The sequence below is a fragment of the Petromyzon marinus genome, chromosome 15 (genome assembly GCF_048934315.1).
Source record: "Petromyzon marinus isolate PM22_M1 ecotype Great Lakes invasive population chromosome 15, UKy_Petmar_22M1.pri1.0, whole genome shotgun sequence".
NCBI lineage: Eukaryota > Metazoa > Chordata > Hyperoartia > Petromyzontiformes > Petromyzontidae > Petromyzon > Petromyzon marinus.
The window spans coordinates 12,793,732-12,812,007 of NC_133681.1; the positions used below are offsets into that span (position 1 = coordinate 12,793,732).

Sequence of the window (18,276 nt, forward strand, 5' to 3'; positions counted from 1 at the left end):
GCAACACCCTAGGCCCCACCTATCGGGTGTCTTCTTCAGCACCGCTCTCCGCTCGGTATTAATCACCGCGTCGTTTTCGTAGCCCTTGGGACATCCGCGGATGCCTGCCTTGAATCGGTGCCCGAGTTTTAAGGTAACCCAAATAAAATGCCGCAGCAACTAAATAGGAAACTTGATTTGGCCTCTTGTACAATACGATGAGATATTTTTTCTTAAACCAGTTTCATGGCAGAAAAACAGTTGGGCGGTGTAACAGCAATGCGGGAAATTGTAGCACAAGCATAGTGTACGATATAGCACAGGTGCTCCCCAACTAGAGTGAAACTAGCCTCCACCTGAATTGCCTTTCCATGAATAATAGCCTTATCTTCAGTCTTGAGGCTGGTGGGTGCCCCCTTCACCAACTCGTACTGGTGAAGCATGGTCAATCAACCCCCATGACCGACACGGCGTGGGCTAGGCCTTGATCCAGCAGTGGATAAATGAAAGGCTGTACCTGCACAGTACATGGCTAAAAATAAGACAACTATGAATATGCATGCCCTGTTGTTGCTGTTGTTTTTAATGTGGGTTCTTTCCAGAATTCTGAGAGACAGTGAATATTCGGTAACTATGCGTGCACAATTTGAAGCATTCGCTCGACTTTCAACTTTGGGGTTTTTTTTATTTGAACAAATCGACTCTGATGCAATGATGCCATGAGAGTGGCCAAATTAAATCGGCAGTCGAACCACATCGGTTAGCAAAGCCACGACCCGAGTGTAAAGAATAATGACTTTATTGATGAGATGTATTCTGCGGCAGAGGGCCTTACACAACTGGAAACGCTTTAAATCAGGATCTACTTTTTTTTTTTACAATTTTAACACCACGCAACGTGGTCTCTACTGTCACTATCGGGCCGTAATCAGACCCATTAATTCCGTGGAATCATGTTAAAATTCAGTTAAGTTGCCTTTACCCATTATATTTTTAAATACATACAGAAGACACAAACGTACATAAATAGTGTAAGACTTTTAACGTGGTTCAATGAGTTGGGGTCAAATTGACTTGGAGGTGCCCTTTCAGGAGGCGTAGTTGGACTCAGCCCAAGTGAACTGGGAGTGCAGCGGGGCAGTCATGGTTGGTCCCGAGCCACGTTATACACAAACATGACCTCTGGAAACTAGAGCAAGACGATTACCCTCATCTGCATTTCTTTTCACGAACCTACACACCAGCGCGGCGAAGCATGATAAGACAACGGCCGCGACCGATACGGCATGGGGAGGCCTTCGTCCAGCAGCGGATTCACAAAAAGGGCTGCGATAAACATGATTACATTCCAAAAGTACTCGCACAACTTGGACACCGTGAAGTGTTTTATACATTCGAGAGCTCCCGACAGACAGAGCCAAACGTCGCATGTTGCAACAACCTAGAAGCAGCTCCGCTGGCTTCCAATTATCGTCAACGGGTCTGTCCTACGATACCACTCGACCGAGTTGTCATCTGGAGGCAGGCAAGTGGCCAACGCTACATCTCGTGAATATATACAGATTTAACAGAGATGGGCCACGTGACATTGTGCAAAAGAAACAAAATGCCACTCTTGTTTTCTTTGTGCGGTTGTTGCAGGTACCATTGAGACAAAATAACCACATTCCACTCGACTGGATTTTACCTCGACCAATTGACCAGTGATTGAACCAAGGCTTCTCAAAAGTGCTGGCTCAGTGTTCTGTCAAGACACAGCTTTAGTCCCCTGAGACACCAACCACCTCAGGGCATTTCATATCTGCAGACATCTGTCAAACACCGACAATGGGTCTGTCCATCCACGTGCACGTGTCTGCAGGTTAGCAACACCACCTGTAATCAATTTGTGGCTCAGCTGGTAGCAGCGTGTGCCGCTTGTGTGTGCATTGCACAAAGGGGTCTCGGCAAAATATTACAGACGCTCTGCAGGTGCGTGGAATTCTTGGAGATTTGGGGGAGGGGGGGGCGTTAGTAGGAATGTGGTTCTGTGATAAATGCGACAAGGGACAATGGGGGGGGGGGGGGGGGGCGGGAGATCACGGGGGTTCAGAGACCATTTAGCTGTGGTCAGGGGTTAAAGGTGAGGAGCAGTGACCCGGCTGTGAACTACGCTGGAGAAAACCGGAGGGTCGGAGCTATAGCAGCACAATTGTGCTCCCGCAAACGTGGAATCGAAAGGCCTCATTACCATTCGGGGTAAGACACGACTGCGTTACGAGAACTCGCGCGAGCCACGCAAAAAAATATATAACGCGAGGGCCATATCCAGGGGGTGGTGGCGCGGTCTGGCTCGGGGAAACCTGGTGCGTGGAATTACAAGGAAAGCCCCCGTGCCCAATTTCTCCTTCTCTTCGCGACCCGCAGCAGCTGGGCCCCTGGTGCAGTGGCATCGCCTGCTATGCTCTGCTGAGGTATTTTACCACTCGCGCGTAAACCCTCAAGAAATCGTTAATACACAGGGCACGCTAAGGACACGAGCGTCCCCTAGTGACGAATGTTGATACTGGGTGCTCCCCCCCCCCACAATCACACCCCCCACCCCCCCCGATCTGAGATTCCCCCCCTTTGAGGGGTGATCCGTTGCGTTGGCTCAGATCAATCGGCACAGGTACTGGAGCAAGGGTTGGGCATTTTAAGCTCTAACATTTCAAATGTGCATCATTCCACTTGACTTGGAATAGAATTTGGATTGATAAAGCTACGTAGTGGAGCAAATTCCGTTGTTGTACTATACTTCTACGCTGCTGGATCTGTGCTCTCCACCTTCGCCAGCATTGGGAAACATGAGAGGACAGTCAGAATGCAAGAATCAGGCAGGTTAAAAGTAATCGCGAAGTTCTCAATACTCTTACCATGCAGGGAATAAGAATAACGCCATTATTTAAAGATTCCCGTCCTCATCATGAACCTAACAGTTATAAACATGCAAATACCGTCGACAATAATCACCAATACACTCAATAGTCCCGAGTGTGAGGGTTCTTGGTCACAGAAGCCGCACTCAAACCGCACTTGCCATCACCCACGGGGTCACCCGTCCCAGAGCAGCAAGAGTCTGTAAACAATCCGGCGTGTTGCTGCCAACACAACTCGACAAGTCCGGCTACGACACTCAATGTCAAACTGGGCCCTTTACAGTCACACGAGGCGTTAAATTGCACAAGCTGCGCTTGGAACCGGTGAACCCGTCGACACGTTTTACTTAAGGGCCCTCTACGACTGTGCACTGGGAAGGGTGCACGTTAGTCACGTTGGTCACGTTGGTCACGTGCCACTCCGCCGTGGAGGTTCTTCAAATTGTAAGGCTCAGAACTACGAAAACTTGACAGAGGCAAGATACCTCTCTCATACCATGCGGCCCGTCCAGTGCCGTGCGATGAGAGCAAACAAGGCGCTAATTACTGGAAATATATGGATCATGGCAACAATCTGCCAACGTGGTTTGGGAATCCATAAGAGGTTTTTGGGTTAGATCGGGTATTAATAAATGTGTCGCTCAAACCACCACCACCCAACACAAACCTTACTAATTGGCTGTGTCAGGTGGTGGCGGGTTTAACGACACCTTTACATTTACGAAATCTAACCCAAAAAAATCTCTATTATGGATAATATTGGTCGTGAAAGCCTATGTGTTAAAATGGTTTGGGAAGTTGGGCACTGAGACCTCGGTTGTGAATTCCCCATTATAATTATGATCGTAAAATTCAACAGGAACTCAGCCGCCAGACGGTGCGCTGGTAAAATTGCACCACTCACAACACAATATCCGTACGCAAAAGATTGCATTTTTTTCACTTACAATGTTTAAATATCTTTTCCTGAATTCGGAGTCTTGGAAAGGTGAGTTTTACTCGCACCATGTATTCAGGGTGGCTCTCTGGCCTGTGCCAGGGCATGCTGGCCTGTGCCAGGGCATGCTGGCCTGTGCCAGGGCATGCTTCCTAGTGCGAATCGGCAAAGCTGCCAAACTGAGCCGGGCCACCGTCTGTGTCACTTGGGGCACCGGCTCGGTCGCGACAGATACTGCCGCCCGCAGCCGCAACATGCCTACAGCGCACCACGTTTGGGCGATTTTTCTCAGAAAGGTTCCATACACAGCTCCGTAAGGAACCAACGCGAGTCGCCCAGAGATTCTGTCGCAGACAAGCTGCGCCTGCGCGTGTGTGCACACCGACGCTTTGCTACGCATCCACGCGGCTGCGATGGATCAGCGCGTGAGAACGTTTGTTTCCCGTTGGCAGCCGCGCATTCCAAGCGGCCACGTTTCGTACGGGTGTCCTCGTGACTTCGTGTCCGTGTATCCGTGGGGTTCGGTTAAAGACATCCTCTGCCACCTGGCTGCGGCTGCCCGATGGTGCATCGGCATTGTTCCACGCCCGTGTGTCCATGTCGCCATGGTGTGTACGTAACTCTACATCTGTGTGTTGCGGGAGGTGGTGTCGGATGTGGGGGGTTGTGGCGGGGATTATGAGAGGAGAGGCGCTTGCGGTGCTGCCGGATGTTACAGGAAGCCCGGGAAGAAGTGCTGGATGAGCATCATGGTGAGCACCAGCATCCCCGCACAGCACAGCAGCACTAGCCACACCGGCAGCATGGCTGAGACACAGCACACGGTCACACAGCTCAGTGAGATGATCAGGCACCGATCCCACAGTGCAGACCGTGCAAGACGCCACTGAGATTCATGAACAATGACGCAAAATTAATTGTACAATGGATACATTTCAAGATAAGTCTTGTAGCAGGCTGGAGCTGGTTCTCATATTAAATATTACAATTAAGTGACCACTCCAAGGGCAGTGGCTGCAAAATGTTATGACCTTTATCATTCCATGAACATTCACAATTCGGGTTTGTGATTATATTCAGGAATCAGTTAATTTCTGCTGTGGTGAATGTTGTGCCTTTGGTAGCCATATGAGTCACGTGAATCACTTACAGTCCATACAACACGCAATATTTACTATAATTATTCGAATAAATTAACTCCCCTTTGTCAATCCACTCCTATATGAAGGCCTCCCCATAAAATGTTGATCAGGCGGGTTGCTTGACCCGACTTCATCACACTGGTAAGTGTGGATTTGTAAAGAGGGGAAGGTAATCAGGCCCATTTCATATGTAACTTGCCACTGACGTTGGCCGTGGTCAACAACGGAACTCTTATTTGCCGTATGTATAACTTATTTCGCACCGCACGTAGCCAACCGTGCTAATCGGAGGTGCGGGGTTCATCGTGCCAGGTTTATCATGCAGTGCTCTCACCATCGCACCACCACTCCACCCTATACAAAATCATTGACCAATCGATGCTTCATCGCACGCCTACTCTCTTAGAAACTGAGAAATCGATCGTTGTCCTGGTCCCTGGAGTCCCCCTCCTCCCCCCCCCTCCCTCCACCGGTGCCCCTACGTCCCTCTCATGCTGCTGCCCCCCCAATCCCCGCCTCCCACCGGCACTCACTGCGTCGAGGCAGCAGGTGCAGCTTGCAGCGGCTGTCCACGCCGACGCTCAGCACGGCAGCGTCGTTGTCTCCGCGCAGCGCCACGCCCCTGCCCGCCTTGTCGCCCACAAACGCCAGCTCCGTCACCACGATGCCGTGCGTCTCCCGCACGTAGTACGCCTGCTGCGCGACACGCGCGGCGAACGCGAGCTCCAGCGCGGTGCTCCCCACACCCCCCCCAACCCCACCCCCGCCACCACGATACGCACAGACACGCGCTGGCTCAGTCACGACGGTATTCGTCGATGAAGATGATGATGATGTTGTTGTTGTTGTTGCGGGTGACGATCATGCTCGTGAGATGTGCGCACCTTTGTCTATCTTCTAGGTACATTTGCGGCGCAGGCTTTCATATGAATATTAGTTGGTAGGTGTCAAAATGATCTGACTGGTTTATAAACAGCATTCGGTGTATGCGATTTTTTTTTTTTACTTAAACTACTAGCATCCAATATGTGGATATAACAAGCCATCCAATACAGAACCCTCGAACATGTACCTTAGTTTGTTTTCAGGAATGTGGGGCAATTCTGCTGGATCCTAACAACCACAAATACATAGTTGCAGGTGAGAGGCTGGTGTATAAAGATGGCCCGGAGATTATAGCCCAGGTCGATGCGAGACAGCCGAGAGAAGGCAGTAACGTATCGTATTGCATTCTTCAATCCAGATCATCTCCTTGTCTGGATGGGCTCTCTCCGGTTTCTGTGGTTTCTTCCTCAGTGCCAAACACTCATTCGTGTAACTTACCAAACATCCCAATGCAGATCCCTATTGAAAAATGATCTCGAAATGTATTGAGGCTGGGTTATTAAAGAGCATTATTATTGGTATCTTTACTGAAGGCGAGTGGGGGCTGGTATGTTCCGGTTATGAATGACTCACCTGCAGGGAGAAGGCAATGTAAATGGCCACGGAACCCGTCACTGTGCCCAGTCCGAGGAACGTTCCCGACTCGCTGGACACAGACCAGAGGCGGGTGCACATAGGGCAACAGCCACGGTCAATTCATGTATTCATTTCCATTTAATACATAATCTAATCACATCCCTAATAACAGTGCTGGCTTCACCACCCCAATTGCTTGCCTGCTCACGAACAGAACTCGCACGAGCAGCCTACCCAGGTTCATTTAGGGAAGCAGATAGGCAACAAACGCCACGGTGGCGAGATGTTAACTACCTCGCCTGATATGCAGGAGATCGTGGGTTCAATCCCAACCCTGAAGCCTGTATGTTTGGAGTATTGCGTGTCTCTCTCCCTGTGGCCTCGTGGGTTTTTCTCCGGGTCCTCTGGTTTTTTCCCTCCACATTTAGAAACATGCGTTTAGTGTATTTGGCTGCTATAAATTTCCACTTTGTTGAGCTGTTATTTGTGGCCAGGTCACTTCTGAAAAAGAGCTGTACGGCTGTGGGCCGTACCTGGTAAAATAAAAATAGTTTACAGTTTATAAACCTTTCTCTGAATAAATTTAATTTTATGACGATTTAAATTCAATCGAGCACCTTTGTCACGTTTGTATTATCATTTTATTTGTTCCATTACCGACGTGCAAAATGTGCTGTATATATCCCAAAAAACTGTATTCTACTTAGCTTCTCAGATCGGAGACGACTGGTCACATTCCGTATGATTTTGTCCAAGGCAATAGGCTTGAATCTGCTTTTACAACAAGCTTTTTCTCTGCCTGTCTGACAATTCAATGCATGCATTGCGAGTGTAAGAAATAACATCTTAATCAATACATCAATGAACAGCTACACATGCGCAGGTGCCAAGATAAACCATTTCGGGTCTTAATTGATTGTTCACGCTTACGGTGGCTTTCAGACAGCATACATACATTTTTTGCCTCCCCCCTCCTCTTTTCCGAACATAGATGGACTCGTCCTTCTAAACAAACTGTCAAATCGCTATCCGTGGTGCCAACGTTTTTAAAAAGAAATAAAAACACTGTTCGAAAATAAATTAATAAATACAAACCGCCACTTCTTTCAAATGCTTCTTGCCGTTGGCTTTTTTTTCACACCTGATGATGACTGTGTTACAGTCGAAACGTCGTGAGAATTTTATTGTTTTTATATATATTTTATTATTTTATTGTTTCCCTTCAACGTGACTTTACCGAAAGAACCAAGAATATATAGCTACATGTGTGTCCACACGTGTGTCCGGGCGTCTGCGAGTCTGGCTCTTGCCCTCGGCCTCCTCGCACGTTTCTGAGCGTCCGTGCCCTCCGGCTCGAACCTCCGGTATTCGTACCTGACGGTGAAGGTGGACACGACCTCGGTGCCGCAGGGCGCGGTGAGGAGCGGCAGGAAGCTCTGCCCTTCCCACTTGGTGATGAAGCAGGGCGGTGGGCGGCGCTCGCGCTTGTGCGGGATGTGCACCGTGTAGAGACGCACCTTGTCGGGGCTATCGGCCACCTGCCCAAACCTGGAGACGCGCGCGGGAGGGCAGAGGAACGGCACGGCACAACCGCCGTCAGCGGCTCTGCCGACGATAGAACCGGCTTTGCCGACAACAAGACCGCGGTCAATAGCCCGTGGTGGGATTAAAAAAGTATGTAACTCGCTAAAGAAAAGCCATGTCCTGGGTTTCCTCACACAAATGTGAAGCTTTATTAATGGGGAAACAGACTTTAAAGGTATGGACAGACACGTTGCTACAGCATCCTTGTGTCAATTAACCGCTGGATTAGGGCCTCCCCACGCTGTGCAGGCCATTGGGGTGTATTGTTACAATACCGCACACCGTACTGTATATAGTTTCAATATGATTTAAAGCAATTGATGTGTAGGGGTGGCGCAGTAGTTAGCGCATTGCTCTATGAACCTGGCAGTTTGATTCCTAACCGAGGTTAACATAAGTGGCGAGTGATGTCTGAACCGGTCCTGGGCCACATCTAGGTTCACTGAGCAGTGGATTGACAAAGGCCTTTAAATTATCATTACAAAGTAAATGATAATAATGCATTCTAGCCAATATAGCCTCAATGAGGGTCTTTCATTTGGAGGTTGGCCAACTCAAAACATTTTTGTTGTTCACAAACTAATCTCCTGGAAAGAGTGGGTGGGGTTGGGTTCATGCTATTGACGTAACACGAAATGTTGGTGGTGGTGCGACCACATTGGGTGGCATGATGTCATTGCCGGGTTTGTGTGTATATATATGAAAAAAATATATACTTGTGGTCCTTTGTCAACCACCTGCTGAAGGCCACTCCACAACCTCGACTGTGACAGGGGCTGCTTGATCACACAGTGCTGGTCGGTGAATGGGCAGTGACTCGGTGGTTAGCGCGCTGCATAATGAACCCAGCAACTTAAGTTCGTTTCATGGTCACGACTACGATCTGCGAGTGGTAATATCTGAACGAGTCCGGATGTTAATATCATTGAGAATAGGCTGCTAATTTAAATAAACAGAAATGTGGCCAGATATGAATTTAAGTCTGCTCTAAGCTACATTCCTATCCTGCACCAATCCACCATTGTTAATCCCGCCAAGGCGCTGGTCCAGTGCTGAAAAGCATAACACAGCCAAATCCCAAATCTCATATTTAAATAGCTGACATGGACGTAGGCTCGGAGGCTGCCCGGCCCTTCCACGTGTAACCGGTGTAGGGACTTTTTGGTTCCAGTGGATGCGGCACCTGCAGGCACGGAAGCGGTAGGTCTTGTCCGGAATGTCGGGCTTGGCTTTATTCCAGTCGAGGCCAAGCATGAGCAGCCCCTTCTGCCAGACGCTGCACGAGAAGTCGCGTCCCACGGACACCAACTGCTCGCGCGCACCGCCACAGGACACACAGACACACATTGAGGCATGAGGGGGTGGTGTGACCAGTTACCACGCAAGGCCGCCTTTGTCTGCCCAATGCTGATTTAAAACTGCACCAGGTTTGCAATTAAGGGAGTCGACCTAGAGCAAGGGTGGCCAACCTGTAACAGACCAAGAGCCAAAGAGCACCCATGAGTTCTGCAAAGAGCCAAGTTTATATATAAGTGTATATATATTGACAGTTTTCTGTATAGCACGGGAGACATTCATTATTCTTTGCTACTGTGGCAGCACGTTCTACATTGTGCCTCTTCGGTAGAGCCCCACGTGGTGGATTAAAGAGCTGCATGCGGCTCGGGAGACGCCAGTTGGCCACCGCTGACCTAGAGGAAGTCCTGGACTGATTCAGATTACTTGGCACTCACGTCAGCCATGATCCGGAATTGAAATCAAGCCGCTGGGTGTGTAGTGAAATGCACTAACCACTACGCTATCGCTCCCGACGTTCACACACACATGCGCAGGTGCCAAGATACAGAAACACACACAGACATCATCAGCGACGGTCTATCCACGGGATGCACAACTCCGGTCATCAAGGGCCACAGTATATTCCGTACACTTATTGCAACGGAGCTAATTGAGTTATATAATCCTTGACTGAACTAAACATTTCTCAGTAGGACTATTTCATTGTTTTCAGCTGTTAAGCGGACAGGGATTTAAAGTCATCTGTAAAACCTGCAGAACTGCGGCGCTAGTCGACAGGAGATGTGAAAACCTTGTCCATCTGACGCTAAATGCAGGCGTCCCCATTCCATTGTGATCTGTCATAGTCCTGAAATGCCACAATCCATCACGCTCCTGTCTATGAACTGAACCTGGTTTCATCGCTACACCTCTGCAGATATTGTCCTCTCAGGCATGTTCTCTCCTTTGGCTGCCATTCTGTCACGAGACTCATCCGTTGGCATCAATGTGTCCTGCTCCAGCCCACTTAGATTTCTCAACAACGCCCACAATGTGCATAACCCAGAAATAACAGAACGTGCGACAGGTACGATAGCCCCACCGTGTTGCTGGGTCCAAAATCCAGGTCTTCCACCTCATCCTTGTGAGCCTCGATGTCATGCAGGAGCTTCATGTCGGGGAACTGCACAAGCACAGCACAGCGGCACGTTAAGCATCGGAGAAGCGCAAACGCCGCTCGCTCGACGCACACGGCAACGAACAACCGTCAATCCCCCACCGCGTGAGGATGTACCTCCCATACGCGCAGGTGCCCGTCCACACCGCCCGTGGCGAGCAGTGTCGAGTCGGCGTTGAAGCGGACCGACTTCTGCACGCTGTCGGCGCTCAAGTCGGTCTGCACCACGTGCAGGCTCTCCAGTTGGAGCTGCGGCGTCTCGTTCCGCGTGTCGCCCTCCGCCTTGCCGTCCACCTTGCCCTCCGCCTTGCCCTCCGCCTTGCTCTCCGCCTTGCCCTCCGCCTTGCCCTCCGCTTTTCCCTTTTTCCTCTGCCGCCCCTTTTCTGTGTAAGGCATTCAAACGAAGCAAGTCAGGAAGGATCACGCATCGGCGTGCATTTCGTAACGCGTGCCAACATGCGTTTTCTCGGAAGCATTTTATTTGATGAGCAGCACGGAAGCCGACGGACATCTGTTTAGGCAAAATGCGTTTACAGATGTGAAAATAGTCCTTTTCTGCTCTGGTTTGTGTCTCCTAGGTTAGGGCACCCATTCGATCAAATTCTCCAGTTTTGAACAGGGTTTAAGTCCTGCCGGGCAACACAACTTTACACCAATTTGGTCCATATTGAGTCATCATGTACCCCTGCAGTGAAGGACAGATTGAATGACGGACTCTAACAGAGCTCTGCATGAACCCTTTCAACCTTGGTTGGAAAGCATTTCATGCTCGACCGCTTTAAGCAATGTGGTTTTCCAGGAGGTGTGCTGTGCTGTTTATTGTTATCATAGCATGGAGCGAGATACAGAAATAAATGGTTTCTATGTTTAGTAGGCATGTAATTGTTTCATCCCCGTGGTGAATTCTTAGCATAGCTAAAGCAAATTCAAGTTCCAAAAATAAGAAGCGATGATTATATGTCGTACCATAAATGTGGCAATCGATATAAATTGATTAAACGATTCATCGTTACATGGTCTAAGGTTGAGCAAACAGACCTCTCCTTTGTCACGTGACTGTATTTAGGAGAAAATGATGCTCCATCTATGAGGAGGCCCTCATCCAGCTGTGGATTGATGAAAGATCTGTGCGGGTCCATGCACGCACCCTAGGCCTTGAGAAAGTAACATGAATTCGTGAAGACGGTGAATTGTCGCACTCCTTCTTGCCCCCGTTATCCTCCATGTCACCCCCCCCCCCTCCCGGGGAGAGACACCCACCGGCGGATGGCGCTGCGCGGCTCTCGGTGGGCACCTCGTCATAACGGAGGACGTGGCAGTCCCCGTCCATGCCGACAGCCAGCACGCCGCTCTCCAACGCGGTCGCACCGCCCTACTCGCCACCGCCACAAACACCACCACAGCGCCATTCACAACTAGCAGCGGCAGGAGCGCTAACGTCATCAACAATAACCATCGCTAGGGATGTGAAGGTTCGCTCGCTCCAGCGATGCGACGACTTGTCACGATTGGGCATCGTGGTTCGATTCAACAGCCCGATACTTTTATTCCTTCTGGTATTTGCCGTCTCGTTTTGTACAGTTGTATATGTCCCATGAGCCTAAACGACCAAATGTATGTTTGTTGAACTTCTTTCGCATCGTATGGAGCCAACCGTGCTAATGGGAAAGTGCGGGGGAAGGACAACAAACGAAACACAAAAAGCAGTTCTACAGAAATGAGTTTTCAATCTAAATTTAAAAGTGCATAGCTCCAGTGGCTTAAATCATCCGCAATGCGACCAAAGTCGTCCGATTTCGACAGCCAAGCAACGTTGGGCCTGGATAGTGCTTGGATTGGTGGCCAACATCATCGACAGTAGAGGCCAGAGCACCAACATCCATTGTTGTTGGCTACGTACGGTGAGAAGTTCAACATACACACATACATTGTACTACTGTTGCATAACCAACGCTCTCCTTGCCTTCAATCTGCACTAACCAGCACGGTGAAGTATGGTCAAATAGCCACCATAACCCACATGGGGTGGGGGTGGTCTTCATCCAGCAGTAGATTGACAAAGAGGCTGTACACGTGCGTGTCGCCTCTTATTACACAGATTAACTCTTCGTGAAGCTCAAACAGAACTGAATGATGACCAATTTAGAGGCCACCCAACCATATGAGAGCAGATTAATATTAAGCACCATTATGCCTGGCAATTTCTACTTATTCTACCATTGATGAAGGATCCACGCTCTAACAATTGCCTTCTTATATTTACAGTATATACATAAAAAAATATAAACGATTTGTAATGATAGAACAGGCACACTGAGAGAACATGCAGTAACAAAAAACAAATCAGAAAGGAGAAACTTGATCATGTAGGTTATTGCAGTCAATTGTCTCTCGAGCTTTCGCCACCATGTTCTTCTGCAGGCATCTTCAGGATTTGCACGAAGTAGCATGTGGCAAAAGCTTGAGAGAACACATGCTCAACAAGAGACCTAAAAAGGCAGATCATAGTTGTACAAAGTGACTCGCCTTCTCCCCTGCCTTCTTGCCCTGGGCCTTGGCATTGTTGGCAGCAGCGTGAGCGGCGATGTTTGCCTTGGCGATGGAGGGCGGTAGGGGCGCGCATGCCGCCAGGTTCATGACGGCGCGCGTTTGCGTGTCGTGGCTGCAGAGGAGCGAGGCCGAGGGTCGCCCCGAGATCCATTCCAAGCGCAGGAAGTGCTGTTGGCACAGGCCACGGGAAGCGTCAACAACCCCGTCTTCTTTGCTGCACCGGCATCTGGAGCCCCCTTAGCCCTTGGCGCATCTGAGCTAAGCCAGCGTGGGTCTTTCCACAGGTTATTTGCAAAGCTGAACCAGAACCAAACCGTATGATGCTGACCTCACAACACACCTTTAATCTGGCTTGAGGCCAAGCAGATCTACGCCCGGGGTAAACGGCGTATTCATTGCATGTCAGTAGAACTCACAGCATCATTTTGTGATCTACGTGCATCACGATTTATTCAGTGCATGTGATGCCAGCCGCATGGCTTAGATTCTGCGATGGAAAATCAACCTGGCACTATCCCAAGCCGTTCTGGGGCTGGCTTCGCATGGCCACGGCATGACTGGGTTCTGTAGTGGAAAAAGAGGCACAAGTCATCTCCTGATTGCACTTCCTTACAGCTACTTCATAGTTCAGTATCTTACAGCCAATTTAGCATCCCAGATTCTGAACCCAGCACCTTGCAGTCAATCTATATCACCAGAGCTCCTTAAAGCCACCTCTTAATGTCAGCATTGCTCGAACAATAATCTTTTTTATTTTTCTTTTCCTCCTGCCATAGCTGGTGGCAAACTCAGTTGTGAAAGCACAAACCTGGAATTACATTTCAGAATGCACCTGCCTTTTGGGGTAACAGATCAATTCAGAGTAAGAAAGGGCAAGAGGACTTTTGCTCAACATGGACATGCAATGAACATAAGGCTAAAACAAAACCCGCAATTACGTGAATAATTTTCAGAGCAGCTCTATCGTAAAAGGATTGTATTTAGTAAAAACGACCCCACAATACGACATACATCTGAAATCACAGGTTATGGCAGTCAATCAAGTGCTCACAAGATGTAGGTTTTGGGCTACACCTGATAGATGTAATTAGGTTACTGAGAATTAGGTTACTCTATAAAAAGACATCAAGCTATGACCCAATAGCAGAGCCACTAAATAAAATCCTCACAAAGCCATCAAAAGTGGTTTACCGCAGGCTTGACCCACTTAATGCCACAGTAGGCAGAAACCACTATGCTGAAGGATTTTCCACCAATATGTATAAATTAACTTCTGTGTTAAATAGTATTACTCCACACTCACAAAGGAAATGTATACCAGATTAAAAAACGTCACTATGTTCAAAGAGATTATGCCAGTCAAATAAATATTTTACTAAAGAGCTCAGAATAGTCTGCAAGACTGAATGTCTGACTTGAGTAGATTTCACAAAGGCATTCCACTCGGTGTCCCATTAAATTATTGATCTCACGAATGCCTGAAAACATCGGCAAAATACATATGGACATGCACGAGCAGGTGGAGTGTGTTTGACGGATATAATGAAAGGACAGAGGCACATTCTATTATACGTACACATGGGCTATTGCAAGGAGATGCTGCATTTCCAATACTCTTCATAATACTAAAGGTTACAATATAAATCTATATTCTTGGTTCTTTCGGTAAAGTCACGTAGAAGGGAAACAATAAAATAATAAAAATATAAAACAATAAAATTTTCACGACGTTTCGAATGCAACACAAGCAATCATCATCATCATGTGTGAAAACCACAGCAAGAAAATTTTGAAAAAAGTGGCGGTTTTTTTACGTTAGCACCACGGAGAGCGATTTGGCAGTTATTTATATTTTTATTATTTCATTGTTTCCCTTCTACGTGACTTTACCGAAAGAACCAAGAATATGAATCCCTGCAGTCACGAAAGCTTTAAATTCAAAATATAAATCTAGTTTTAGAATCAGAGAAACCCACACAAATCGCTGATGGTGATTATACTACATTGTTAAGCGTCAAGAGTGTAATATGGATATAAACGTTATTGGGTGTGTGTATACTGGACTATATTTATCATCTTTGTATGGATAGTGTATGGTATTGAGCCACCATCACTAGCCATGATCGATCCACAGCAGGATGAAGCGCTCCCCCAACCGTCATGGTTTAGTGATACATGAATGCGTGTAGCTCCTGCACACGAGGTCATTTCACTGCTCCATCTCTGCGTTGGCCGTACTCTCGTTTGCGTTCTCTTCTTTGGCTACAACGCTGAAGTTGTCGGCTTAAATTGCCAAGCGGGTGAATCAAAATCACAGCCTTTAGTTAGTGGCTTATTTGCCGACCATATTCTTCAACTTCAACTACGGGGGGGCCGGTCACGTGGTCCAAAGGAGCTCTCGGGAACCTTCAAGAAGGAGCTCGAGAGGCCTGTAAGGTGGGTGGGGCTAAGGGCGGAGCCAGCTCCAGCCCGGGAGCATATAATGAGGGCTCCGTGAGGAGCTCGGGGTCCTTCAAGCGTTGGTGTTGGAAGATCCACGCCGGGGAGGAAGCCTCTAGCCACGCGATCCGGGACCCAGCTTGTGGTCCGGACCGGGATCGCGAACCGTGTCTAGTCCTGCCGTAGCGTGGCTAGATGAGCATTGGATACCCAAGCAGAGGTCTTGTTATGTTACGGTGATGTACAATAAATAGTGTTGCTCCCAAGATAACGTCTGCGACTCCTCTTCTTTGGTTCTTTCGGTAAAGTCACGTAGAATGGGAATAAAATAATAAATTGATAAAATAAAATAACACAATAATATTCTCACGACGTTTCGGCCACAACACAAGCGGCCTTCATCAGGTGAAGGGGACGAGACTGTCTGGAGGACAGCGCTGGAGTGAGAAAGCCACGCTGAGATCACGACCTTTAAGCTGTGTGAGAAGAAACAAAGCGCCTTAGTGTCGCGGCATTCTACGTGACTTCACCGAAAGAACCAAAGAAGATGAATCCTTGCAGTCACGAAAGCTTTAAATCGAAAGTCTGCGACTCCGTTGGACTCACTACACACGTATAAGGAGCATATTAGGTATGCGTTGTGTAATTTGCTCAAAAGTGATTATACATATTAAACATCGCTCCCTACTGGGAGCTAATGCCCACTCGCAGGCTGATGCCGAGTCACCCAATGGGCTCAGGGCCGGCTGCCACTGGGGGTGCCCATTCCAAATGAGATACGATGTGATGCAAGTCGCTTATTGCGTGTGAAGAGCGATCTACGATACGCGAATCATTGCTTATGGGTAAACGTATGAGCACAGTATGAGTTGAACGTGTCAATGTAGTGTTACATCGTTTTGTAAGCTATGCCACGCGCCTTGAGTGAAGGGGCGGGCTCTCTATAAATATCAAATCCATCGGCGAACTTCCCGCACCTCCGATGGGCACGGTTGGCCACGCACGGTGCGAAAGAAGTTCAACGCAGCCATGGCCAATCCACTGCTGGATGAAGGCCTCCCCCAGCCGCCTCCATCTCTCACGAGTGAATGTAGGCAACGCGCTAAGAACGAGGAACGTGCATCTGTAACCGAATGCGCAACATGTCCGTGTACATCACTCGCCACCGATGTCAGCCGTGGCAGGGAAACAGAACTTAACATCTCCGGGCCTACACTGCTGCGGTGCGCCAACCATTGCACCACCGCTCCCCCTCTCCGCTTGGACGTATTAATAATGCACGACGACGCTCGTGATTTGCACGTTAATTGAAGTCCGTATGACGAGGCTGCGGTACCTATTGCCCGTATCACCCGGAATTCGCCCGGCTTATGCAGATATCAGAAGCTAAGCAGGCGAGGCATTGGGCCTGGATAGCGCTCGGAAGAGCGACGGAGCACCACGCACCCAGAACATTGCTGGCTTCGTGCCTGCACGGACACGTTGGTGGGCAAGCCGTGGGCACTGGAGCCAACTCCACAGTTGTCACGCAGCGACTGCCGTCATACACGCTGCCACGAACTGCGCCAACGCGCCACCTTGGAACCTGCGTGGCACGAGTAGGGACCAAAGGGCTCGCGGCTCTCACCCGGCAGCGGGTGGGTGGGTGACGGGGGGTTGACAGAGGCCGTCTCCGCCGTCGCCGCCTGGAGCGAGTCGTACAGTAACAAGGGAGGAGGGGGTTACGTGTCCCAAAACGACAGCAGCTGCTGCTGCCGCCGCTGCTCCCACCCGCTGCCTCGTGAGGGGGCCACGTCAGCACACCGCGCAACCCCGGGGGCCTCTCCCACAACCAACACCTCCACCGCAGCCGCTCATAGGGGGGTACGGGGAGCGAGGGGGGTACGGGGGGAGCGAGGGGGGTTACGGGGGCAGCGAGGGGGCCGGGCCCCCGCCGCTCAGGATCCGTGACCGCGCCGAGTTTATCATCACCAAGTTCAACCCCGCAGCGCCGGGCAAGAAACATCAACGGTACCCTCCCCCTCCTCCCCCGCATCCACAACTCCCAGCGCACACGAGCGCGGCCCGCCGCAACGCGCAGGCCCCACTAGCCACTGGCCCCACTGACCCCACTAGCCCCTGGCCCCACTGACCCCACTGACCCCACTAGCCCCTGGCCCCACTGACCCCACTGGCCCCACTGGCCCCTGGCCCCTGGCCCCACTGGCCCGACGGCCCCGCGCGGCCGCGCCGCAGGTCAAGGAGCCGCCCGATGCGGGCGTTCGCCCTCGCGTCTTGTACACGGGGTGGGTGTGGGGGGGGGAGTCGAACCCGGACGGGCGCCGCCGGCCCACCTCGCCCTCACCAGCGCGTTCTTGATGCCCGTCTTCGCCGCGCCGCCTCCGCCGCCCACCACGACGAGGCTGTCGGAGAGGACGGCGACGGCGTAGAGCGGAAAGGGCGCGCGGTGCAGCTCCGGGGGCGCCATGTTGGTTGGGGGGGGGGTGAGGGGTGGGGGGCCGCGGGGTGACTGGACCGCAGCCCCTTGCCCAAGATGGCCGTGCAGTATGACGCGGAGGGTGCCATGTTGGGTGAGTGGAGAGCGACTGTACCGCAGCCCCTGCCCAAGATGGCCGCGCGCTGTGACGTGTAGGGCGCCATGTTGGGTGAGGGTGGGAGCGTTTTCAGTTTCAGTTTATTTTGGTATAGCCCTGTGAGCAATTCGACTCTTGAATCGGGTGCAACCGCAACAAACAAAAAAAGAAAAAAAAACACGAACAAGAAAACATCTTAAAGTGACTATGTGACTGTGCAAACAGAAAATCCACGAAAAAAACAGGAAAATATTCCTGA

General features: G+C 50.0%; 1 protein-coding gene across 3 annotated transcripts; it reads right to left on the reverse strand.

The window, feature by feature from the left end:
- Window positions 1-762: 762 nt before the first annotated feature.
- On the reverse strand, window positions 763-17,943 carry PREB (prolactin regulatory element binding). 3 transcript variants are annotated; one of them, XM_032954898.2, is made up of 10 exons: window positions 17,789-17,943; window positions 12,982-13,173; window positions 11,716-11,827; window positions 10,573-10,838; window positions 10,381-10,461; window positions 9,184-9,308; window positions 7,791-7,964; window positions 6,414-6,486; window positions 5,489-5,651; window positions 763-4,620 (listed from the first exon to the last, which is right to left on the reverse strand). In XM_032954898.2, exons 1-10 carry the CDS (start codon window positions 17,909-17,911, stop codon window positions 4,526-4,528), a joined length of 1,404 nt encoding a protein of 467 aa, XP_032810789.2. In that variant the 5' UTR covers window positions 17,912-17,943; the 3' UTR covers window positions 763-4,525. The 3 variants fall into 3 exon arrangements, with proteins under 3 accessions (XP_032810789.2, XP_075923407.1, XP_032810791.2); XM_076067292.1 differs by lacking the exon at window positions 17,789-17,943 and adding an exon at window positions 17,072-17,247 and having other exon boundaries at window positions 5,489-5,648; XM_032954900.2 differs by lacking the exon at window positions 17,789-17,943 and adding an exon at window positions 17,072-17,236.
- Between the last annotated feature and the right edge of the window lie 333 nt (window positions 17,944-18,276).